Source organism: Cricetulus griseus, chromosome 2, assembly GCF_003668045.3.
Source record: "Cricetulus griseus strain 17A/GY chromosome 2, alternate assembly CriGri-PICRH-1.0, whole genome shotgun sequence".
Classification (NCBI taxonomy): domain Eukaryota; kingdom Metazoa; phylum Chordata; class Mammalia; order Rodentia; family Cricetidae; genus Cricetulus; species Cricetulus griseus.
The window spans coordinates 43,202,499-43,228,807 of NC_048595.1; the positions used below are offsets into that span (position 1 = coordinate 43,202,499).

The 26,309-nt window shown below is 47.3% G+C and overlaps 1 protein-coding gene across 1 annotated transcript; it reads left to right on the top strand.

Moving 5' to 3' along the window:
- Positions 1–2,860: 2,860 nt before the first annotated feature.
- Lexm (lymphocyte expansion molecule) lies at positions 2,861–26,022 on the top strand. Its single transcript, XM_035438944.1, has 10 exons — positions 2,861–2,916; positions 4,175–4,262; positions 4,626–4,790; positions 4,981–5,103; positions 7,012–7,149; positions 7,237–7,380; positions 9,556–9,717; positions 10,594–10,719; positions 11,909–12,042; positions 25,850–26,022. Exons 1-10 carry the CDS (start codon positions 2,861–2,863, stop codon positions 25,920–25,922), a joined length of 1,209 nt encoding a protein of 402 aa, XP_035294835.1. The 3' UTR covers positions 25,923–26,022.
- Positions 26,023–26,309: the final 287 nt, after the last annotated feature.

Genomic DNA, 26,309 nt, shown 5'->3' on the forward strand with positions numbered 1-26,309 from the left:
TGCTTAATCCATGATGCAGCATGAGTAAGAACTTCCTGTTTTTATTCTACTTTTATTTTTCCAAACAGAGCCTCTATGCAGTCCAGGTTGACTTCATACCCACTACGTAGCCCTGGCTGGTCTGGAACTCTCCTCCTTCAGGGTCCCAAATGTTGGGATTACAGGTGCACACCACCATTGTTGGACAGCATTTCCTCCCTTTTAAAGGATGAGCAGTATTCCATGGTCTGTTTTGTCTGTACCTACCACTCTTTGCTTATCCATCATTAGCTGGTAGGTAAACAATGGGGTGTGGTTATTGTGAATGATGCTGCTACAACGGGGGGGGGGGGGGGGTACTGTGTGTGTGTGTGTGTGTGTGTGTGTGCGCGCGCGCGCGCGGGCGCGTGTTTGGGCTTCCTGCCTTTAATCTTATGGCACATACTGAGAAGTGGAATCGCTGGGTCATATTGTAATTCTATATTTAATTCTTTGAGGAACCACTGTACTGTTTTACAGTAGCAGAATCATTGCATTTTCCTGTCAACAAAGCACATGTCATTTTCTCTAGTTCTGTTCATAGTAACATCATAATTGGTGGGCTAGGATTTTGATCTGACTCTAAGAAGATGAGTAGGAGTTGAGAGGGAAGTGTGTGTGTGTGTGTGTGTGTGTGTGTGTGTGTGTGTGTGTGTGTGTGTTGCAGAAGCTGGAAAAGTTTGAAAAGGCCAGTGGTTTCTCAGTGTAACTTAGAGTGTACTCTGGGGCTACTTCTGTCCCTAACTGGAGTTCACAGTGTAGGAAAGAGATGGCAAGAGATGAGACATAAGGGAAGTGGTGGAAGCCCCTCACAGAGTCTCCATCCTAGCTGAGAAGCTCGACTTGATTCCATTGATGATGCCGTCTGGGTAGTTCAGACTCTTGGCAGCTACAGATCTCTCAAGTGTTGAGGCCTGGATGGGCTGTGTGACCCCATGCCTTATTAGATGTGACCAGGACAATTTATTCTGTCTGAGCCTTAGCTTCCTTTCTTGCATAATGAGAGCAGAGATGGAGAAGTTGTGCTAGCACCTATGGAAGAGAATGAATTAGATGGCCAGAAAAAGAAGTTTCTATAACAGGGGCAGGGTTGGACTGCCCAGGGCAGTGGCCTCAGGGCAGTGACCTCTACTGAGTTGATTTGACCTGGCCTGCTCAGGCCTGTCTCGAATGGACCTTGGTTTGAATATTCTATTACTCCTTAGCCATTCTGCAGCCAAGAGGGTCACTGTAAAAGAGAAGACACAAGTGGGCATCCCACAAGAGCACCTAAGGAGCCCCAGGCTGGTAGAAGGGCCTCCTGCTGGGGGCAAGGACAGCCACAACTCCATGACACTTCAGTATAGCTCTCCAAGGAGACACCAGTCATATGTCCTGTCCCAGGTTGGGTAATGGAAGCCTCATGAGCATACCTTATCCAGGGTCACCACCTAGGAAACAGAAAAACCAGGCTTCAAACTTATGGGTCACTGAGAAATTGGACTACATTCATTTATTCACTTCTCGTCACTCAACAAATATTTACTGCAAGTTTCCTAACGGCAAGTACCGTGTCAAGAGTGAACAAAACAGCCTCTTTCTTCCAAGGATTCGGAATGATTCTGAACTCTTGCACCTAAAGTAGGTCATTTAACTCCTCTTAGGAGTCTGGGAGATAAGAGTATTGCTTCATTTTCCAGGTAAGCATGCTGAGACCAAGAGAAGGAAGTGACTCTCTTAAGATCCCAGTGCTGAGCCGCGGATGCTGCCTCCGCCCACCAGCTCAGTGGTGTGCTGTGGCTGCTCTGTCAGCTGTGACTATGTGGCTACTGGGCCAGAAGTCTAGCTCCCCATTTAAATACCAGCTTTGGTGGCAGTGGTTGAGATGGGCTGCAAGAGGTCCCCGTGCCTCTGGGTCACCATTGGTTGGATGCAGGACTATGCATACCCTCTGTCTAAGTCCAGCTGTCCTGTCACTGTTTGGGGAGTGGGGTGTAGACAGATGTTTGCTGATGGCCCTTGGCAGAATCTGAGATAATGATGGAGACATCAGGCATTTTCATAGCACAGACAAAGGATGCTATCTATAGGGGAAATCAGAGCTGATCGTGCCAGGTTGGGGACACACCCTCCCTTCTTTCTTCACTTAGTGAGTGCTTCCTTGTTTGGGATTCTACTCTAGAAAGTTTTCCCTGAAGTACCTGCCCATAGGCCCAGTCCCACCCTGAAGTCCTGCCAGCCTGGCCAAGCTTCGGAGATTGTCATTGTCTCCACTATACTCGGAGGACAGGGACCACGTTTGGATTGCAGACATTCTTCAGTGTCTGCTTCGAGTGGGTGACTGAGGATGGACCAGTCCCCACTGATGTTCCTAGACTCTTCACCTATCTCTTCCCCTTATTTGCGTTCTAAGCGCCATCCTCCGTGCCTTCCCAGTAGAGAAGGACAGAATTCCCAAGTCTGTTCTGTTGGTTTTCCTCAACACAAGGTGAGCATGAAGGCCAATTCCTGAGCCTGGGCTTTCCCAGGTCTGAGCGGAAATAAAGGGATTCTCACCAAGTGACAGGAACACTCGCATTAAACCCCAGGAGGGATCCTAAGATCTGCAAGATCTCGAGAAGGGTCTCTGGCAAGGCCGCATTGGGAATACAAAAATAAATGAAAACGTCAGGGGGCAGCCAGCAGGCTGGTAATGTCCCACGTGGCACGAAGCAGGTCTGTGCTTGCTGAATCACAACGCCCGGGATGCGGGTTGCCTTGGCAGCGCGCGATGTCAGGGCTGCGTTGTGTGCGCGGGGAGTGGGGGTGGGGGTAGGCTGGAGGTCAGACTCAGTAGGACGCCACGGCCCCCCAGCACAACACCATGTCCACCGGCCCCAAGTGGTTCAAAGGGGCGCCCTTCGGGGTACAGAGTCACAGGTGGGGCCCAACTGCTTCCTGGGCTGACATCCAGAGTCCAAGGGAGTTCCTGTGGGCCCCACCAGCTCCTCTGCCTCGGGAGAGGGAGGCTAATCCTGAGGCCTGGAGCCCCGGGGAGGAAGGGAAGAGGACTGGGTCGCCCCTCCCCCGCCTCTCACTTCCCAGCCCAGGGTCTACCACACTGAGTCTCCTCCTCCTCCTGCTCTTTCTCCTCCTCCTTCCTCCTCCTCCTCCTTCTTCCTCCTCCTCTTCTCCCCTGCTTCTTAGCCCTGACTGGCATTGAGCTCACAGACATCTGCCTGCCGTTGCCCTCCAAGTGCTGGGAGTAAAGGCGTGCACAACACGTCTGGCCTCTAAGTTCTTTTGTTTTGTTACACTACTGTATTAAGTTCTTGCAAACTGTTTCTGGAACACCTTCTATGTAACGTGTTCAGAGAGGCCACACGGCCCGTCTATGAAACACTAAGCTAAAAAGTTCTGAGTGGGTTTGCATCCTAGAAGTCACATTTCTTCTTCTTGTTCTTCTTGTTCTTGTTCTTCTTCTTGTTCTTCCTCTTCTTCTTCTTTCTTCTTCCTTCTTCCTCCTCCTCCTCCTCCTCCTCCTCCTCCTCCTCCTCCTCCTCCTCCCTCCTCCTCCTCCTCCTCCTCTTCTTCCTTCTTCTTCTTCTTCTTCTTCTTCTTCTTCTTCTTCTTCTTCTTCTTCTTCTTCTTCTTCTTCTTTCTTCTTCGTCTCTCTACATAACACTGGCTGTCTTGGAACTCATTATGTAGACCAGGCTGGCCTCAAATTCAGAGATCCACTTGTCTCTGCCTCCCAAGTGCTGGGATTAAAGGTGTGTACCACTATGCCCAGCTGTCATATCTTTAATATTATATTTAATATAGTTGCATATAAATGGCCTATTGCCACACGTGGTCCTAGGATCTGAGGTGGTATGGATAATAATCCTATAGTTATGAAAGTGTATTAAAGATGATGTGAAGTATACACTATGCAGTGTAACTGTCTAAGGTGGGGAGGTTAACAAGGACTATGAAGAAAAAGGGAACTCTGAGGAGAAACAGAGGGTAGGGAGCGATGCCTAGTGGCAGACCACCTCTGTCCTCTCAAAACAATGAAGCAGATCCAAGGTGACTTCCGTGGGCTAGCTCCAAAGTCATCTCTCCTAGGAAACCAACTCCCTTGTCCCCTGGGGGCTGCCCCAGCCATGACTGGATGTCAGCCATTGGGCTCTCACTTGGCTACATGACTCCCCAGGTTTGATGTCTCCGCTGTTTATCCCAACCAGAAGAAACTAAGCACCTTCACAGAGGCCCCCTACTCCAGGCATCACTCTGTGGAACAGGTGAGACTGCCTTTCTTTGTGTGGTATGTGTGCCTCCCCCAACTCACCCCAGCATGCTCCAACCCAAGCTTGGCTCAGATGTGTTTGACAAACTCAGGGCTGTGGTGAAAAGCTAGGAGTTTAGGGCCACAGGCTTCCTTCTACAGCTTCAGCACCAGCCTGGCTCTATGCTATATTTCCCTGAAGAGGAACAGTGACAGGGGCAATCCAGACTGACTCCTGAGTGCAGAGTCCCTGGTTAGCAGGGTGGGGGACTGTCTGGTTCCATGTCCAGGTCAAGGGTGACTTGGGGGAGGATTTTCTGGGGGGTGGGAGGAACTAGATGGTTATGACTGACTCAGCTCTGAGCCTGCTCTATTTTAGTCCCATATAGGACCTGGGACCTATAACTCCAAGGATACCTGCTTCAGCAGGAAGTTTCTGGAACAGAAGCTGGGCACAGGCTGGGCTCAGACCCAAGAAGCCTCTCGGCTGACCCAGCTGCCCCACTTCCAGTACCAGTCTATGATGAAGGAAAGACAGCAGCAGGTGAGGCTTGGAGCAGCACCCTTCCCACCTCCAGGAACCAGGTTTCCTGTCCATATGGCTATTCCTTCAGAGTCTTGGAGGGGGGGACCTCTGATCACCCCTGTCACTTCCTCTTGGAGATTACCATCATCCCTTGGGCTGGACCTTCCCTGGTTCCTTTTTTATCCTATGGCCTCTTCTTTTGGAGCAGGCACACAAGCTGGGGCCTGGCTCCTACGAATTCAAAGACTTCCTAACCCAGCTGCAGCAGAAACCACAGAGCAAGCGGGGGCTGCTCAGCTCTGGGGAGGTCCGCTTCCGAGGACTTATCGGGGTAGGTGCTCCTGTTTCTTCCCTGCTCTGTCCTTTGTGGGAAGAGTGTTGCAGCTTGGGTAGTTTAGGGAGCGCTGTTCTTTGAACATGTTTCCTCCCTAGGCTTGGTCACTGGCCCTTCTGCTCTCTTGTGTTTCAGCCTTGAGAAACACATCCAGAAGGGATGAATGTGGTTCATCTCCAGGTCTCATAAGAAACCCAGAATATATTAGAAGCTCAACAATTTATCCATTTAGCCAGCCAACCAGGAAATAATGATTAAGCAACAACAGAATGCCATGTACTGAACTGGGCCTTGAGGGATCTGGCAGTGACATGAGTAGGCACCTAGTGACACAAACCACATTGCAAAGGAGATAACATATCTGGTCAGAGTTCTGAGGGGGAAATGACACAAGGAAGGACAGTGCTGTGTGGTGGTTTACAGAGAGCAGTCTGGGAAGGGCCCTCTGGGACAAAACCTGCACGTCCTGAGCAAAGGGTTCTCATGACACCCGATTCTTGCTCTAGAACGTTCCCAGAAATGGGAACAGAATAGGCTAAGGACCTGGGGTGGGACGACACTTGGCTAGTTAGAACAATAGACAGGCTAGAGAGAGTGGGTGAGTGGAAAATAAGAGGGTTCAGAGTAAAGGCTGTGAGGAGGGTCTTGTCGCCAAAGGAAGGCCTTCAAGTGTCCTTCTAGGTGCTGTGAGAGGACACTGAGGTCTGGGGAGGCCAAGGATTTGAATGACAGCTGAAGGAGCACCTTAGAGGCCCCAGAGCATCTGTTCAATCTGGATTTTAGAGACATGTTTCCTGCATGTTGATTATAGTGGATACTGACTTGGTTTCATCTGGTTGCTGTTAGGGCTTTGGATCAAGTTAGCACAGTTAGAGGCCCTGCTTCCTAACAATGGGTTATTCTCCAGAACACACCACATGCTTTGAGCCATCTCATCCTTCTGGAGACAGACAGACCAGATCCTCACAGTGGCCTGATTTTTCATGCACAGGTCCTACCTCTAGGTTCTGGTTGCTGGGCCCAGAGGTGAGGTGGGCTGCACCATCTGTGTAGCAGCACTGCCCCCATGTGGCTAAAAGGTTTATTCCACCCAAAGCAAGCCCCACCCCCCTGCACCACAGATTAATTCTGCTCATTGTACTTTGAAGACCAACTTCTGACCCTAGAAGCTAATCCGGGCCTCTGATACTATCCTAGCCACAGTTCCTCTGCCCCTAAATCTTCCAGTCACCTCACCCTGGCTTTTGTGATGGGGTCTGCTTTGTGCCAGGCCCTGGGCATAGGGCTTTGCAAACGTCTATTCAACCCCATCATCATTCATTCCCCTGCAGGAAAGTATTACCATCTGTGTTAGTCCCATGGACCATGAAGCTCAAGGCCCAAGCTCCCCCAGCTAGGAAGGAGCAGAGCCAAGGGTTCCAACCTAGGATTCCAGGTGCTCATCCATCCCAGCCTGTTGACAGCACATCGAGGCTGTCACAGAGCACATCCCAGCTCTGTGACAGCCGGTCACAGAGCTGTAGGTGTGGTAGACATTGAACTTGCAGAAGAGCAAGCTGCCTGTGTGCCGTGGAGGAAAGTGTGGGTCCCAGGAGAGATGGCATCTGGGCATCTTTGCAGGGTTGCCAGGATTGCCCAACAAGACAGTAGGAAAGGGATTCTGAGGTGTAAAAGCCTGCCAAGCAAACAGGAGCAGGGAGATCTGGCTGAACGTCGGGTACTGAGGCATCAGTGTAGCTGGACATGAGTTGAAGGTGTGAGCAATGGAGGAGGCTAGCAGGTGATGCTGTGTGATCTGAAAACTTTGCTTTCCTTAAGATCCGAAACTCCAGGCATCCCTTCCTCGGATGAACCAGCACAAAGAGTGGGACTGACAGCCTTTGTGTGTCTGTCTCCTCCCTGCAGAACTATTATCCAGGCCCTGGAAATTATGGGGAGAAAGGTAACCCATACACACGGTTGGAGGAGAATGCCTGGAACCGTTCCCATTCTGAGGGCCTCATGTGTAAGATGTCCAGCAAGCCGCACCACTTGGCTTCCGAGGTACTCTCCGCCAGGTTCATCCTGTGTGCTTCTGGGGGGCAGCCTTGGCCACTTCTCTAGAAGCACCCTCACCACTTTTGTCTCTAGGGCAGTGGCCTGGCACCTGGTACTTACAACATCAAAAGTGGCATCGAGAACTATGTGACACGATCCACTGGTACTCGTGGCCCCTATGACATTTTCTCTGGTGAACGAAGCAAGCCTGTGCCCTATGGACATTTTTCCTTGCAGGTATGTGCCTGGGTGGATGGCTGTGAGGTCCACCCCTCCCCTCAACGGCTTCACGGATTGACCACAGGAACACAGTCCTGTGTGGCAAGTGCTGCTGTGGCCTGGTGTGTGTGTGTGTGTGTGTGTGTGTGTGTGTGTGTGTGTGTGTGTGTGTGTCTTCCCTTGCTTACTCTGTGCCTCTGCCAGGGTGGGATATGGGTTCCCATGTTAGGGGAGGGGCCAGAGCCAGGCTTTACAAATCTGATCCTATGACTAGTTCATTCCTCAGCACCAGCATGAACTGCACTGATTCGCAGACAGTCCAGCACACAGGGCTGGTGAGTCAGCTGCCAGACCTGCAGAATCCCAAGGGCACAGGAGCCATGGCTGTCTGTGAACATTTCCCAGGCTCCGTGAACCCAGCTAACCTAGCTCAGTTGGTGACAGTGCTCTGGGTAATAGAGTCCCAAAGTGGAAGAGGAGAGGTGACTGAGGTAGAAATTTAGCTTCTAAATTTCTAAAGGGGTAGAAATCAGATCCCTTTCCCATCCCCATCAAAGCTCTGCTACAGGATTTCATAGCTTTCTGTGTTTTGCTGTCTTCATGTTTACGGCTATGGGGACCAAGTATGTGTCTAGACCTGTTTGTCCTGTCCCCACCATGGAGTCACTGTTTGATCAGGATTAGTCCAGTTCATAGTTGAGGTACAGGGAAACAGCCCTTGTAAACTTCCAGTCCAGAGGAAAGCAAAACACAACCAGCCAGGAGTAGAATAAAAACTGCAGTGTTAATGGGAGACCATTGTGGTGGGGATGGTGTTAGCAGCCCTAGGGAGGAGGTGGTTGAAGTGGGAATACCTGTGAACCACTTGATAGTCACCTTCCTGTGTCCCACAACATGGCTGATCCGAGGGCCTCCCAGATCTACCTGCCACTAAGGCCACAGGCCTTGGGAACCGCCTCCTCCACTCCTCCACCATCACCCCCCCACCCCCTTACTACTACAGCCGGGGATAAACTTCTTTGCTTGAACGTCTTTGTTGCAGATTTTATTTTTTAGGGCAATTTTAGGTTCACAGCCTTCCTGCACCACACACACACACACACACACACACACACACACACACCTATAAATCTTTAAAAATGTACATTCATTTATTTATTTGGGTGTGCGGGTTGTTTCATGTCATGCTTGTGGAGGACAGAGGACAACTTTGCAGGAATCAGGGCTCTCATTTCATCAGGTGCAATGAGATCAAACTCAGGAGCTCAGGCTGCACTTCGGGGGCCCTTTACCCATCTCCCCACCCCCACCCCCCACTCCACCCCCACTGTCAAAATCCCACACCGGAGTAGTGCATTTGTTAGTTAAGGAACCTCAGGTACAAGCCATCATTGTCACAGCCAGTATTTTACAGAGTGATTCTCTTCATGGTAGTTATTCCGTATACTGGCCTCCCTCCCTCCCTCCCTCCCTCCCTCCCTCCCTCCTCCTCCCTCCCTCCCTCCCTCCTTCCCTTCCTCCTCCCTTTCCTCCTTCCTTCCTCTTTACTTCCTTCCTTTCTTTCTTTTTAAAGTTGGGCATGATCTCATATACCCGGAGGCAGAGGCAGTTGGATATCTGTGAGTTGGAGGCTAGCTTGGTCTATACAGCAAGTTCCAGGCCAGCCAAGGGTACATAGTGAGATCTTATCTCAAAAAACAAGGGTACATAGTGAGATCCTGTCTCAAAAGCAAAACAAAATAACCCCCCAAAACGTGTGTGTGTGTGTGTGTGTGTGTGTGTGTGTGTGTGTGTGTGTGTGTGTACACACCTTGGCAAGAGCAAGTCCATTGAAGCAAATGCCTTTCCCCACTGAGCTATGGCCCATTCTGTGGGTTTTGACTCTTGTGATTGGACACAGTAGTTTCACTAGCTGCAAAAGAAAAATCTGTGTTCATACTAGACTTTAAATATTTGAAATATTATTCCTGACTGGCACAGTGAATGCTCAGTAAAGAAGAAAAGAAGGTGTGGGTAAAGGCCAGCTGGGTAGCAGTGTGTGCACATGGGTCCTGATTCGGGCTGGCTGGCCTGGTTCCTGCGTAGTCCGGTCCGGCATCGACGGAGAGCTGAGTGGTACTTGCTTTTCTGTGAGGTCTCATAAGCCTGTGTCCTTCCTGGGGCAATGATTCTTTCTCTCTTCCCTTTCCTCAGAAAAAGAAGCCCAGGGAACTGATGACTTTCAAGAGCTTTGTGGAAGAACTTAACTCACATGACAACAAGAAACGTGGGATATTTTCGACAATTCCCCGGGAACGGAAACAACCCACAGAGAGAATTTATTGGACTACTCTTAGTCAGTGCCCCAGAAATCTGGTCAGTGTACCCCACGATCTGTTTTGGCTCTTGGAAGGCGGCTCTCCAGTAGGCTAGGGAGATTGCAGGAGGTGGGGAGCAGCGGTCACGTAGGGTGGGAAGCTGTGTCTTTGGTTGCCCGTCTGGCCTTGCGCTGGCCAGTCGCTTTGAGTCATTGGTATACCTGGCCTGTGAATGTAGCCAGCACTTGCAGCTGTGATTAGGATTACCCGTGTAAACCCTGTGGCTGAGCCAGGCCACCAGGAAATCCCAGCCAGTGATGTATTCCTACCTCCCCGCACCGCCCCCCCCCCCAAACTTCTGGCTTTAAAGATCTGGAGAATGGGCAGAGAAGAACTGGGCAGGGTGGAGCGTGATAGGGTCCATCCTCCCATCCTCAGATTTGCCCACCTGCTCTGCCCAGGGAGGGGCTAGGCTCTGCCTCCTCAAGGGGGGACAGTGGACAGTTTTCTGAGTGGGTCCTGGCAGGGTCTGCCCCAAGAGAAGAAATACATGGGAAGAAATGAAGCAGGGGAGAAAAAGGGCGTGGGCACTCTGACCACCTGATAAACCACTGCCCATCCCTCTCCCAAGGGAGGCTGGAGGGATACCACTTGCATATCATAAAAGGAAACTGGGGGGCAGAGCTTGAAAAGGGTTCACTGGGTTCCCCAGTAAGGGCTGAGAGACCCCCGTAATAGGACTCAGCTATCTGGCTTCAGGGCCAGTGTGCCTCAGTCCCAGGCTGCTGTTGGGAGCACATCTCTGCTCATCCCAAGGACCCCTGGGACCCTGTAAAGAGGCGCGTGGTTGGGGGTGGGTAGAGTGGGTGGTGCTGGGCAGATGAGGTCAGTCTGTTGTCCCAGGGCTTCTTCAGTCATCCCTCTTTACTCCTAGAAAATAGCTGGTCCTGGTTCTTGGCTTCCTCATGAGACAGAACAGAAACACATCAACCAGCCACCATTCCTCTTAGCCTCCAAGCGGACAGGCAATAAAGTCTACCAGATGATTTTGGGAAATTGGGTGAGTGGTCTGACTTGGGGGGCATGGGGTAGACAGGGAACTTCTCCCCGCCTCTCCAGACAGCCCCAACCCTTGGTGCCCCTGACACAGATATTCCTTGGGCCCCATACTATCCCTCTCTCACCCACTCACTGTCTTATTTTTTCTAGGCACTTGTTTTCTAGGGTCTACAACTTGAGCAGGCACGGAGAGCTTGTTAAGGGCCAGGTCAATGGGCCTCGTGCCAGGGCTTCTAACTCAGCATACCTTGGGGAGGAGCGTGCACATGTGTACTGCTCAGCTCAGTCTCTCCGCTCTTGTACAGTCCAGGACCCAAACCCAGAATGGTCCTGGCAGGTTGGATCTTCTCATGTCAATTAATGAAATCAAGACCATCCCCTGGGCATTGCCCAGGGCCAACCTGATCCAGGCAATCTGTTGTTGAGATTCTTCCTGGGTGACTCTATGTTGTGTCAAGTTGACAATTAAAATTCTCACAGCCAGCCATGCAAAGTGGATGGCTTCATGTAAGGGCCAGTTCCTGAGGCAGGATAGGAAGCCCCCCTCTGGACACCTGCTTGAGAATGGCCTAGACTCTGATCTTATTACGTCCTGTGCTTCTCTGTCATGACTTTACTATGTCATCTTGAAAAGTCATGTCTTGTTTCTGGGCCTCTCTTGTGGCAGACGCATGGGCAAGATGGCCTAGGTGCCATTCGAAGGAGAACAAACCAGGTGGCTGAGTGAATGGAGCTGTACTCTCACAGCTCTGGATGCTGGAAAGGCTAGAGCCCATGTCCCTATGAAAGATGGTGGAGGATCTTCCTTGCCTCTTTGCAGCTCTTGGTGGCTAGAGACCCTTGGCTCTCCCAGCCTATGACTGGACCACTCGTATCTCTGCCTGCCTCTGTGTATGATCATCTCCCGAACTGAGTGCCTTTTCTTACAAGGACACCTGTCATGTTAGACCAGGGTCCTTCCTGCTCCAGCATGGCCTCGACTCAACCCATCATGTCTACAACAACCCAATTCTCCAATAAGGTCACAGTGTGAGGCACTAAGATTAGGGCTTCAGCACATTTTTTTGGGGGGGATACAATTTTATTCACAATAGTTGGGGGGTGTCCAGGGTCTGAAGGGAGGAGAAAAAGCCTGAGGGCAAGCCTTAAGCCATACTCACAAACATCCTGTTGTATTTTTCCTGGCACAGAATCCAGTTGGGGTAGGCCGCTACCTCAACACCACTCTGATGGAGACCATAGACAGAAGGCAACGATACCGCAATCTGTTCCTGAGTGGACCCAAGCGCTACCTGCTAGACCCTGCCCGAGACAAACTCTTACAGTAAGTATAGCTGGAGCTCTTGGAAGGGGTTGAGGGGAGATAGTATGACCCTTGGTGGCCTGGAAGAGGAGCATGCTTGGTTCCCATGGCAGCCACCAGCAGAGAGCCTGAAGATATTCCATTTAGATCTTGGCCAGCATGCACTGGCTGTGTGAGGTGGGTTGAGCTTCGTGTCCTTCAGCTGTGATGTGAGCAGATAGCTGAGAAGATGCAAATGGGGTGATCAGTCGAGGGTGAGGAAAGGCTACTTGTTCAGTTTTCCTCCGCCTAGGGTTAGCCCTAGGTGCTTGCATCTCATAGAACCCCAAGTTCTTTGTGTCCGTCAAGAGTTGGTAACAGTCATTCCAGGACACTGTGAAGACTAAGCATGAGGGGCCGTGAAGCCCCGTGGCAAACTATGAGGAGGTCACAGATATCAGCGACTGTGTGTTTTATTGATCTAAGAGGCTAAAGTAGAATCTCGATTCTGGATTTGCTTGAATTTGATGGAACATGCACTTTAGAATTGAGTGTTTTCTTTCTGGGAAATTATGGAACAGGCATTCTGACAACCCAGTGCCAGGGACCAGACAATTTGCTCAGAACTATTTTTTTCTTCTTTTCCCATTTTTTTATATGTGTGTGGGTGTGTATGTATGCATGTTTTGCATGTGTGTGGGTGTGCATGTATGCATGTTTTGCATGTCTGTGGGTGACCATGCATGTGGAAGCATGAGGTTGATACTGAAATTCATTCTTGAGTACTCTTCCACGTTTTTCATTGAGACAGGGTTTCTCAGTCAAACCCAGAGCTCACTGTTATGTGCGTTCTTTCTGGAGTGCATGCTCTGGGGATCCATGCTCTCCATCTGGCTAGATGAGCATTAGAGGCAGGCTTCTATGCCCACCCAATGTGGGATTCTGGGGATCTTGACTCTGGTCCTCATGCTTTTCTGGCAAGCAAGCCCTTTAATTGCTGAGCCGTCTCTAGTTTTTAAATGTAATTTTGTTTTGTTTTGTTTTTCGAGACAGGGTTTCTTTGTGTAGCCCTGGCTGTCCTGGAACTCACTCTGTAGACCAGGCTGGCCTCGAACTCACAAAAGATCCGCCTGCCTCTGCCTCTCAGGTGCTGGAATTAAAGGTGTGCACCACCACTCAGCTTTAAATGTAATTTTAAGATGGTTTTATTGGTATAAAAATAGTGTTGTAGCCAGGCATTGGTGGTGCACGCCTTTAATCCCAGCACTCGGGAGGCAGAGGCAGGCAGATCTCTGTGAGTCTGAGGCCAGCCTGGTCTACAGAGGGAGTGCCAGGATAGCCTCGAAAGCTACACAGGGAAACCCTGTCTTGAAAAACCAAAAAAAAAAAAAAACCAAAAAAACAAAAACAAAAACAAAAACAAAAAACAAAAAGAGTCTTGTAGCCTCCTCTTCCTTAATTTAATTATTTGTTTGGGGGTTCCTGAGACAGAGCAGTAGGAAGTAGGAGTTTTAATAGATTTCACGTACGAGAATGCTGTTTACCTTCCCGGCCTTCATGGCTGCCTGGAAATAACCAAATTGGGATTCATTTCTTTCAGGATTTGGAAGGCTTTTGAACACTTTCTAACTCCCAGCTTGGTTCTAAAACCTGATGTCATTCTGGCTTGTGCATGTGACCTGTGTGTTTCTTTCTGGAAACTTGCAGGGTCTTCTTTGTCCCCGGTGTTCTTCATGGTGATGTGATGTACTATAGCCTATTTTCTTTCTTTCTTTCTTTCTTTCTTTCTTTCTTTCTTTCTTTCTTTCTTTCTTTCAAGATTTTATTTATTTATTATGTATACAATTATCTGCATGCATGCTTGCACACCAGAAGAGGGCACCAGATCTCATTACAGATGGTTGTGAGACAGCATGTGGTTGCTGGGAATTGAACTCAGGACCTCTGGAAGAGCAGTCAGTGCTCTTAACCTCTGAGCCATCTCTCCGGCCCCATCTGTGATGATTTCTAATGCCCCCTTTTCTTCTCTCTTTTAGATCTATGTCAGATGTCTTTATTTGGCATTCTAGTTTCCTGGTTGTTTTTAAAACATGTATACATGTGTGGAGTGTATGTGTGTGTAAGTATGCATGTGAAAATGTGTGTGGGTACACATATATTGCAGGTGTACATACATGTACACATGTGTGTCAAGACTGAAGTTGACATCAGTGTCTTCATTTGATTTACTAAGGCAGGATCTCTCAGGGGAACCCAGAACTCCTTGATCAGCTTGTCTAGCTAGCCAGGTTGGCTCAAGGGCTCCCTCTCCCACCGTCCGCTTCTGCCTCTCAAGCGCTGTGGTTACAGGGCACTGTCATGACTACCTGGCTTCTACATGAAACCAGGACCCGAACTCCAGCCCTTGCGCTTGTAAGGACTGGAGTTTGGATGGACTTTACACACCCAGCTATCTCCCCACCTCCTAGTTTCTTTTCTTTTTTCTTCTTATGTCTGCCTTTTCTGTCCTTTCTGGTAAAATTTCTGTGTCTTAGTTTCGAAGCCCTGATTCTATCATATTTTTAATCTCCAAGAACCCTTCCATTTTACCACTTGCTCCTTTTTCTTTCATGGTGTGGGTTCTGTGCTGTTGCTGTAGGATGCTCTCTTATCCAAGGAGACATTACAGTTTTCCTAAGTGTGCTGTCTCCAGCTCTTCTTGGCTCTTCCTTTTCTTCCCTGTTCACTCACATTCAAGAGGAAAACACTGCCAATGCCCCTGAGTCTAATGGTGAGGGACCACCTGCTGGATCCATCAGTCCCTTAATTGTGCTTCTGGGGCTTTCTCTGGGACTACTGGGCTTCCCTAGAGGAGACTCTTCCATTCTGGGTGAGTGCTGTGCCCGGGGGAGGAGGCTGGCATCCCCTGCAGTCTGTGTTCTTTCTCCCATCCCTGGGCCCCCTGTGTCTGCCTGATTCCCTGGGCTCAACCTTGCCTGAAACCTCTCCACAAGCTCACCTGATGCATCCAGCTGGGGGAGAAGGTAAGGAACCAGTGCGGGTCTGGTACAGCTTTACACCTCCATTTTCAGGGTTGGTCTTGGGCTTGCTGTCTGATCCCAGTGCCTCCAGTTCCTGGGCCTCCCCCGGGTCTGTGGCAGGGCCTAGATTTCTTCCTGGCCCAGATTTCTCTTTTTGTTTTCACACCCATGCTGACTATCCCTTCTCTGTCCATTTCCTCAGACACGTTAACCCCAGAAAACCTGGGTCCTCTCATACCTTCCTTTCCTCTATAGTTTGCTTATTCTTTAAGGATTCCTTTAAACATATTTTGGTGGATCTCAGCTGGGAGTAGTGCTAAATGTACATATTACCTACAATTTTAAAATAAAAAGGATAATTTTATGTATATGAATGTTTTGCATGGATGTATATGTTGCATGTGCATGCCTGGTGCCTGTGGATGTCAGAAGGGGGCGTCAGATTACTTGGAACTAGAGTTCCAGACAGTTGTGAGCTACCATGTGGGCACGTGGAACTGTTCCCGAGTCCTTTGCAAGAGCAGCAAGCTCTCTTAACCGCTGAGCTCTGGTCAGCATTAGCTTTAAGACTACATTGCATTTTTCGGAGAAAGAGAGGCTCATGTGTTGTCCTACTTTTCTGCTGGCAGTGGCAGATCTAGGACCAAGGCAATTTATAAAAGAAAGCATCTAATTTGGGGCCCACAGTTCTAGAGGGTTAGAGTCCATGACCATCATGGTGGGGAGTATGGCAGCAGGCACGTAGGCCTGGCTCTGGAGCAGAAGTGTAGAGCTCCCATCTTATCTACAAGTGTGAGGCAGAGAGCTAACTGAGGATGGGTGTGGGATTTTGAAACCTTAAAGCTCACCCCCAGTGACATACCTCCTCCAATTAGACCACACCCCTTAATCCTTCCCAAACAGTTCCACCAAGTGGTGACCAAGTATTTAAATATATGACTCTATGACAAGATGTACCTATTTAGGTCACGTGAAGTATGGTACAATTTCTGAATTTCAAAGGTAAAATAACAATCTTGCTAGTATCATATCTAAAGAGACAGTACTGTTTTTTGAGACAGGGTTTTTATGTTTAAGCCCTGGCTTTACTGGAACTCACTCTAGACCAGGCTGACCTTGAACTTACAGAGATCAGACTGTCTCTGCCTCTGCCTCCCAAGTGTTGGGATAAGGGCACATGCCACCACTGCTTGGAAAAAGACAGTATATTTTTAAGGACTTCTTTTTTTGCATTTACCTTTTGTTACCTTTTAAAATTTTTCCTTCCTTAAAATTTTTAATCAATTTGTGTGTGTGTGTGTGTGTGTGTGTGTGTGTGTGTGTGGTGTGTGTGTGTTCATCTATGTGTACGAGTGTCACAGCACGTACGTACGTGGAAGTCAAGAACATTTTCAGGTCTTTCTTACCATGTGGGTCCCTGGGTGAACTCATATCCTCAGGCTTAATAGTGTTTTTACTTTGAGCCATCTCACTGGCCCAAGGCAGCTAGCTAATCTTAAATCTAATCAAAGCAGTCAGGTGTGTTTTAGGTAATTCTCAAGAAAAAGAATTGTAGCATCTTCTTTGTAGTCAAAATACGGTTTGTATTCATTCAAGACAAATGAGAGCTGCATGAGGATTGAAGATGTATCTCAAACATGTCTCTTCTGAAAATACTACTGTAGGATCTTCTCCAGTCAAACGAAGAGTGAGTTAGTGCAAGGAGCTCAAGAATGGGCGAGGACGTAAAAGCATAGCTTGCTATGCTATACTAGAATAATGTAACCGACAGTAAAAGACAAAATAATAATCCAAATACCAAGCAAAGAGGAACTGAAGATAAAATATTAAGCAGAACAAAGATAAATATTTTTTGTTTGTTTGACAAGTTCTTGCTATGTAACCTATGTAGCCCAGGCTGGCCCAGAACTCACAATCCTTCTGCTTTAACCTCCCAAGGTCTGAGATTGCTTGAGCATGCCACCACACTCCACTAGAAGATGAATATTTAATCATGATAAACATAAAATCCACGATGAAGCTCCAATAATCATGAGTTTTCACAAACCTCAATAAGTGACCAAGTCCCCCGTTATAGTGGGAATTCTCGACAGATCCGCCTGAAAATGTAACAGATAAGAATGTATAATAATTACTTGGAAGCTCCCCACAGACATATTTTACTCTGTTATTTCAGACACTTAAGAGACATTTATAATAACTGTTTAGGACATCTCAAAAAGGGCCTAAGCTAAAATGTCATTCATAGAAAAAATTATGTCCATTTTGCTAAGCATAATATGATAAAGCAAGATGTCAACACCAAAAGGACAATTCCTCAAACCAGGGACACGGAAGTTGGAAAGCACACTTCTTTTTTTTTTTTAATTCTACATAATTTATTATTTATTAGTATCAAATAAAATACTAATTCTCATCATTTGCTTCTGTTCATGGTTGCTTGACCAATTCTTAATTTTACATCCAAAATGTGTGCTGCACCCAAAACATTGAAATGTTTGTAAACATCACAGCTACTGAAGCTGCAGCTACCTACATGCTTAGTATTGTACCCTGTACTGTAGTCCTGGTGGCTTGTTTAAATCACATTCCTTAATTTGGAAAACATGTGTTCAGGCATTTTCACAAGAGACAGGTTTTGCTGCACCTGGAAGAACCTGAGGACCGGCCGGGTTCCGCAGCCCTGGCCCTCGGCCGCCTGCCATGCTACACAAGCAGTATGCACTCCGGAGCGCTGCGCGGAAAGGCACACACTTCTTTTTAAATCACATTTTCTGTTAGTGTACAAACAATGGTCTTAGTTATGGGATTTTCATTTCACACGTATGTGTTATTGCCCATGCTGTTATCCTTCCCCCACCTTCTCCTATCCCTCCTATCCCTTGCTTGTCAAGAAAGTCCTCTTTTGGCTGGGTGTGGTGACACATGTCTCTAATTCCAGAAGAGGCTGGGAGATCTCTGTAAATTCAAGGCCAGTCTGGACTACATAGCAGGTTTCAGATCAGCCAGGGGCTACATAGTTGGACCTGTTTAAAAACAAACAAGCAAGCAAGCATACCTCTAAATAGCTCTTAAGTCTAAGAGAATAATCGAGTTTGAAATTTTGGACTGTTTAAAAAATAATTCAAAAATATTTATAAAAAGGGGGGAATTTATAAAAAGAAAATAATTCCAAACTGTAGATACAAACCCGTGAAATACAGTTGAAGCACCTGACCCAGGAAGACCCTCAGCTGTGAGTGTTTTAAGTAAGCAGCAGGAAGGGGAGGGGCTGGAGGGACGGCTCTACAGTTAAGAGCAGGTGTAATTGCAGAGGATCCAGGTTTGGTTCCCAGCACCCACATCTCGGGTGGTTTATGACTATGTGCAACCCCAACCCCGGGGGTGGGGGGGTCTGCTGCCCTCTTCTGGGCTCCTTAGGTACTTCACTCACATGTGCACATACTCCCCTCCAGACACACATTTACACTTGATTTTAAAAAACAGAATAGATCCTTAAAAAAAAAAAAGCATGTTGAAGATATGGCTTAGTAGTTAGGAACACTTGCTGCTCTTGCAGAGGACTGGAGTTTAGTTCCCAGCATCCATGTGAGTGGCTCACAATTTTCTGCAGCCCCAGCTCAGCTCCAGGAGATCTGATACCCTCTTCTGGCTCTCTACAACATGCAGCTGTTCTCTCTCTCTCTCTCTCTCTCTCTCTCTCTCTCTCTCTCTCGCTCTCGCTCTCGCTCTCTCTCTCTCTCCTTTAATTCAAAAAAGTGAACAGCAGGAATAAACAGTAAAAAAAACCGAATAGAGGCCTGGATGGGGGAGGAGTCTCACTGGACCCTTACTACACTTTTTCATGTGATGTCTGCTATTTTTTTCAGGGTGGTGGCTGTGGTCTATGTGCTTGTGGTTGTGAAATGTGTAAGGCCACAGATAGCAGAGGCGCTGGAGAAGTGGTTGGTCTGCCATTTTCCCATCTTATAACTCTAGGAAGCATGGTTTGAAGAGGTGCATGAAGGTATTTGCCAAGCCCCTCAGGAGAGCAGAGACAATGCAGGGAGGGGAGTGTGTGCCTCTGACTCTGATTTGTGCCCTCTTTTCACTTTCTGGGCCAAGTTAGAATGAAGCCATGGGGGAGACACGTCCTTTTCCAGCATGCTGTCTAATCCAGCATGTATGAGAGAGATGTAGAATGTGTGGCCATTGAATCTTTCTCAGTCTCAGGTCCAGATCTCCCCTGCTTCTTCCTGTGGTGAAACCACTGTGTCTCGGGTTTCCAATCATGTAACCTCTAGTTTAAGTTCTGTATGGGAGGTAGTGCTTTTGGTTCTACTGTGTAGGTCCTTCGTAAGTGTGTTAGCTGGACAGCAGACCTCCATCTGGCTACCTTTCTGGATCTTTTGACTAGGACATTTTTTTTATTTGTTATAGGCCCCTAGACCTCAGTATAACTGACTCCATGATAAGTACCATTTAGGCCTTGGAACCCAGCATATAGGCAGTACCACCTGCAAAAATGAGAATAAAGACTGAATCCATCAAAGTCCATAGTTCTGGGAAAGTCCATAAATCTCCTGACCTTGCTGTTTGGTTTCTGTAGTTCTGCTTCTGGGTAACTATTCTTTCTTTCTTTCTTTCTTTCTTTCTTTCTTTCTTTCTTTCTTTCTTTCTTCCTTTCTTTCTTTCCTTTTCAGATTTTTTTATTTGAATTAGAAACAAGATTGATTTACATGACAATCCCAGTTCCCTTCTCCCTCCCGTCCTCCCCTATCACCCACCAACTAAAACCCTACCTATCACATATCCTTTCTTCTATTCTTATTCTTCCCCTGACTCAACCTTTCTGCTCCCTCATGACCTTTGCATCCTTCCTCCTCTTCCCTTCTCATTCTTGTAGCTCCCTCCCCCTCTTCCCATGCTCTCAATTTGCTCAGGGGATCGTGACCCTTTCCTCTTCTCCAGGGGACAATGTTTGTCTCTTTTAGGGTCCTCCTTGTTTACTAGTTTCTCTGGCAGTGTGGATTGTAGGCTGGAAATCCTTTACTCTATGTCTAAAATGCACATATGAGTGAGTACATACCATGTTTGTCTTTTTGTGATTGGGTTATCTTGCTCAGAATGGTTTCTTCGAGTTTCATCCATTTTCCTGCAAATTTCAAGATTCCATTGTTTTTTTTCTGCTGAGTAGTACTCCATTGTGTAAATGTACCACATTTTTTCTATCCATTCTTCGGTTGAGGGACATCTGGGCCAGTTTCTGGCTATTACAAATAGTGCTGCTATGAACATCGTTGAACAGATGTCTTTGTTGTATGAATGTGCTTCTTTTGGGTATATGCCTAGGAGTGGAATTGCTGGATCTTGTGGTAGACTGATTACCATTTTCTTGAGGAATCGCCATACTGATTTCCAAAGTGGCTGTACAAGTTGGCACTCCCACCAGCAGTGGAGAAGTGTTCCCCTTTCTCCACATCCTCTCCAGCATAAACTGTCATTGGTGTTTTTGATTTTGGCCATTCTGACAGGAGTAAGATGGTATCTCAGAGTTGTTTTGATTTGCATTTCCCTGATGGCTAAGGATGTTGAACACTTTCTTATGTGTCTTTCAGCCATTTTAGATTCCTCTATTGAGAATTGTCTATTTAGTTCTGTACCCCACTTTTTAATTGGATTGTTTGGTGTTTTGGAGACTGGCTTCTTGAGTTCTTAGTATATTTTGGAGATCAGCCCTCTGTCAGATGTGGGGTTGGTGAATATCTTTTCCCAGTCTGTGGGCTGCTGTTTTGTCTTGCTGACTGTGTCCTTTGCCTTACAGAAGCTTCTCAATTTCAGGAGGTCCCATTTATCAATTGTTGATCTCAGTGTCTGTGCTACTGGTGTAATGCTCATTTCTGGGTTACTATTCTTTCTTACTAAGATGTGTCAGCCCAAGATGTGGTTTTTGTGCCCAAGAGCTTACTCTGAGAAAGGCTCGGGACTGCACTTGGGTCCAGAACACCCAGTGTAGTCAATGGCTGGCTAATACAGTACTGACTTGAACCTGTGTCCTAGTAGTCTTGTCTGGTGACTACCCCACATTTCTGTTTTGGGGATAGAATCTTCTAAGTAGCTCTGACTGGCTTGGAACTAACTAAGTAGACCAGGCTGGCCTCAAACTCACAGATAACCGCCCACCTCTGCCTCAAGTGCTGGGATTAAAGCCATGTGACACCACACCCAGCCCTTAACCAGGATTTTAAAACTCTGTTTGGGTATAGTGGTGTACACCTTTAATCCCAGCAATGGGAAGGTGGATCTCTAAATTTGAGGTCAGCCTTATCAAGCTCCAGGCCATACAAGGCTGCATAATAAGACATTGTCTCAAAAACAAACAAAAATAAAACAAAGAAAGAAACTCTAGCTGGCTCACTCTCTGACCACGTGGACCAATGCCAACCTGGTATCTCCCTTACTGGCCTAATCCTGAGACTATTGACTGTACATGGCTGTTCTAATGTTTATCAGTGAAATGCCAATTTATCAGCCACAGCTCAGTGTAAATACAAAAGTTTCCCTGATTTTCTGGACAGTGTGTCTTTATTCTTAGCCTCTGGAACATCCCAGGGTGGCGCATGTGTCCCAGTGGTACTGTGGCTCCCTCATATGCCCACAGTGAAACTAAACAGAGTGTTTCTGTTCCCTTGCTCCAGTGTCTTGCTGATACCCAGAGGAGGAACTTATGAACATTTGTTAAGCCATCGGCCAACATACTCATTAATGAAATGGGCCAGCATCTTGATAACGCCAGGAAAGGAACACTTGAGAAGCTTCTGGTTTTATTTGGCAGACATTCACACTTTCTTTTATTTTTATTTTGTGTACGATGTTTTATTATGAAAGAAATGAACATGCAGAAAAGTTGAAAGGATTTTACTTTATACTGCACACCTCTACACCCATACATCATTTAGATTTTGTTACTATGGGCTAGTGAGATGGTTCATGGGGCAGGGGAAAGCTCCTGCTGCCAATCCTGATGACCTGAGTTCAATTCTTAGTGCTCACATGGTGGAATTAGACAAGTGGCTTCAGAAAGTTGCCTTTGACATATGACACAGCATCCATGTACCTATATTCTCCTTTACATACAAAATTGTTATTATGCAAAATGATCACACTACTACTGTTTTATTGCTTAATGGCATATCTTCTATCTGTCACTCCATCTATTAGACATCTTTAAAATATAAAGAATTTAAATTATGTATGTTTGTGTATTTGTATGTGGGTATGTGCACATGGGTGCAGTGTCTGGAGAGGCCAGAAAAAGGCCTGAGATCTTCTGGGACTGGAATTAGAAGAGGTTATGAGCCACTGGATGTGGTTGTTGGGGGCTAACCTCAAACCCTCTGTAAAAACAGTACATGTTTTTAACCACTGAGCCTTCTCTTCAGTCCCTCTTAATCTCTTTTATTCTTGATAAATTTAAAAGGAAATGGCAGCACTAATACACTTCGGCCAAAACACTGAAGATTCGATGTTCTTTCAGAATTTTAGTTTAAAAGTGCATATTCTTTACCTAAAAATCTCAACTTGGAACCAAAAGTGCTCATTGTTCATAGTAATAATTATTCTTAGTTCTTGGTAGATGGTTTTGGCATACACAGTGTTTTTAAATGTGTATGTATTTATATAGTTAATTTTCTCACTGCTGTAAGAAAATACCTGGCAAAACTGTAGAACTCTCAGCTCCTTCTCTAGCACCACGTCTGCCTGCGTGCCAGCATGCTTCCCACCATGACAATAATGGACTAAACCTCTGAAACTGTAAGCCAGCCCCAATGAAATGTTTTCCTTTATAAGAGTAACCATGGTCATGGTATCTCTTCACAGCCATAGAAACCCTAACTAAGACAGCCACTAAGCCATCCTCTAGATCCTAATTTAAAAAAAAAAAAATGCATTTGTGCATGTGGAAGCTAGAGGACAACTTCAGGTATCATTTCTCAGGAATGCTGTCCACCTTATTTGGGGCATAGGATCTGTCACTGGTCTGGAGCTCACCCACTAGGCTTGGCTGACTGGCCAGCAAGCCCCAGAGATCTGTTTGTCTCCACCTCTGCAGTGCTGGGATCACAAGCACATGCCGGGATTATACGTGCATGCTACAGGTCTACCTTCTTACATGCGTGCTGTCGATCAAACCCAAGGCATCATGTACGCATGGCAGGCACTTTACTCACAGAGCGGTCTCCTCAGCTCCCGGTTTCTGAGTTTGACAGATGCACATAGTTGCGAAACCACAGCAAGGGAGTTCCTTCATGCTGCCTCTGTCAATGCACTGTGCCCATGCCAATGACCAATGTGTTTGCCATTCCCAAAGGGAATCAACCATACGCGTACGGACACATCTTCCCCTTTTACTCGGGGTCGCCCATGTTGTAGAGGCAGATTGATGGCGAATGTGTCCTGTGTGGAGAGGCCACCTTTTGTTCACATTTCAGCCTTTATGAAAGCAGCCGTAAAGAGCTTATGTGGCTCTCTGTATAGTCAGGTTTTCATGTCTTTTCTTGTAACTAGCCCAGAACAGGATTTTTTAGGTCATTTGGTAAGCACACATACTAAGAAACCCAGTAAGTATTTGGGGATGCAGTACTGTTTGTATTTTACCAGCAGTGTGTGAGGGGTTACTTGCTTCATACCCTGGTTTTGTTTCTGAATTTTGTTTGGTGGTGCTGAGGATCGAACCCTGTGTCTTAAACACGCTAGACGAGCACTCTACCACCGAGCTACACATACAGCCCAGACCCACCACATCGGTATTAATGTCCCATTCTGAGTTTTGTCATTCTAATTGTTTCACCATGGTTCAAATTTGCATCTCTCCATGACAGGATACTGGATATTCTCTCACTTCTTCGCCTTTGACGTATTTTCAAAGCCTTTTATTTTAAAGAGCAGGTTGCTTGGAGAATTCTGTCTTTATTTTTAACTTTTACCTGTGTGCCTGTGCCTGTGTGTGTGTGCCCATGAGTGCAGCTATGCACTGGACTGCAGTGCCCACAGGGACTGGAGGTGTCAGATCACTAGAGAGTGGAGTTACTGGTGGTTGAGAGCCGTGTGAGTGCTGGCAACTGGATGTGGGTTCTCTGCACTCAGCTCTGAGCCATCTCTCCAGCCCCCGCATTTGGAGAATTCTTTAAATATTATTGGCACAAGTCCTTTCTTAGACATTGCATTTACAGATGCAAGTAGATATTTCCTCCCAGGTGCTCCGAAGGGTTTTAATGGGAAGTTACGCTTGTGCTTTAGAAGCTCCTCTATGGCATGTTAAGTGAGTGGGTAGATGGAGAGGGGAGAGACAGAGACAAGGATTGTGTCTCAAAGTCTAGATGAGAAATGAGGCTATGGGGAGGAGTGCAGAGACATAAGACACAGACCCACCGAGTGGCAGGAGACCCATGGTGAGCCCTCCCTCCCTCTTTCATCCTTTTACTAATATCTGTGGCATATCCACTCAGCTCCAGGTCATGATTGAGGGTTAGGCACAAAAGCATGTAACAATGAAGCCCTGTCTCCATGGAGACCCCACCTGTTTAGTGGGGAAAACAAGCAGTAACTGAGAGTGTGAGGCATGTAAGAATGGCTGCTAGTTGCTGTTGGTCACAGTAGATAGAGGATCCTGTAAGGAAGCCGTTTCCAGGTTGCTTGCAGGATGGAGATCTTGTCCTGAGCAGGGCAGGGTGTTCGACTCCTGGCTCAGTGTCTAAACGGTGGAAGGAGCATGGGACTGAGGTTGGAAGCTGAGGGGTGCTGGTCCTGGCCCTGATCCTGGCCTGAGGTGACCTCATGCTAGCTTGCCCTCCTCTCTCTAGCCCTCAGTTTCCCTCTCAGGGCAGGGCAGTATTATCTTCCAGGTGCTGTGGTTTTGGTCATTTGTTTGATTTTGAGAGGACTCACTTTGTAGCCCAAGCTGCCCTGAAACTCACTATGTAGCCCAGGCTGGCCTCAAACTGATGGCGATTCCCTTCCTTCAGCTTCCCAGATACTGAGATTCCAGGGATGAGCCACTATACATAAGTGGCTGATTCCCCCCCCCCTTTTCTTTTCTTTTTAGATAGGGTCTCATGTAGCTCAGATTGGCCTCAAGTTCACTGTGAGCTTGGCCTTGATTTCCCCCATCTTCCCGCCTTTACATCCCAAGTACTGAGATAGCATGTGTCACCATTTTTTTCCTGTGTCTGTTTTGCATGTGTATAAAGCATATTCAAGTGTGTGTGTGTGTGCATGCACATGTATGTGTGAATCCCACGCCCATGTGCTTATGTGTGTGTGTAAAGGCCTCAAGTTCGCATCTGGAGTTTTCCTCCATCACTCTGCTTTATTTATTGAGGCAGGGTCTCTTGATGAAGCTGGGCCTCACCGGTTCTGGCTAGATCAGTTAGCCTTCATGTGTTTTTCCCTTGGAATTTTTTTTAAATTATTTATTATGTACACAGTATTGTGCTTACATGTATGCTTGGATGCCAGAAGAAGGCACCAGATCTCATTGTGAGCCACCATGTGGTTGCTGGGAATCAAACTCAGGACCTTTGGAAGAGCAAGCAGTGCTCTTAACCTCTGAGCCATCTCTCCAGCCCCTTCCCTTGGAATTCTTATAAGACATTCTGACTGTGATGAAATGGGTACAAAGTAGAGATCCCTTTTTCTTAGAAAGAGGTCCGTTCTGGATGTCATGAATCTTGGTCTCTCCACCCATGTAGGGTTCCCCATGAAGTGCAGCTGATAGGTACCCTCCAGGGATGGGGAACTCATTGCCTCGCAAGGGATCATGTCCATGTTTTCTTTCTCCCTTCTTACAGGGAACGGATTACACCTTTTACGAAGGGCAAGTGCCCCCAGACTGTGGATCACAATTCAGATCCTACTCCTTAAAGCCACGGGAGAAGGACAGCCCGATGTGACCAGATGGCCCAAAGCCTGAAGAGAAATCTTGGGAAAGGAGGATGACAAAGGAAGCAGGGGTTTTGGAGAATGCCTGGGGGAGGGGAGAGACTAGAAGCTTCATCTTTGTTGTGGCCCTGTGGCCAAAAGTCATAATGTCTGCTGGGACAGTGGGGGGTGGGGCAGGTATCTTTTGCTACAAGAGATCCATTGTCCTGAGCATTCCAGTCATCTGGTGACATGAATTTAGAAGCCAGACAGTAGGTAGATGGAAGAGGGAACGTGGGCGACTCCCTGGAAACCCTTCCACTGTATAAAGCCAGAGCCTGGGTACTTGGCTCATTGTTGTCCTACAGGAGGTGGGAGGGGGGAGCATTT

Bases quoted from the DNA above. Each gene is read 5' to 3' on its own strand.
- Lexm (XM_035438944.1), top strand. From the start codon at position 2,861: ATGTCCACCGGCCCCAAGTGGTTCAAAGGGGCGCCCTTCGGGGTACAG. The intron at 4,791-4,980 runs GTGAGGCTTGGA...CTTTTGGAGCAG, and splicing joins TGAAGGAAAGACAGCAGCAG to GCACACAAGCTGGGGCCTGG. The intron at 7,381-9,555 runs GTATGTGCCTGG...CCCTTTCCTCAG, and splicing joins ATGGACATTTTTCCTTGCAG to AAAAAGAAGCCCAGGGAACT.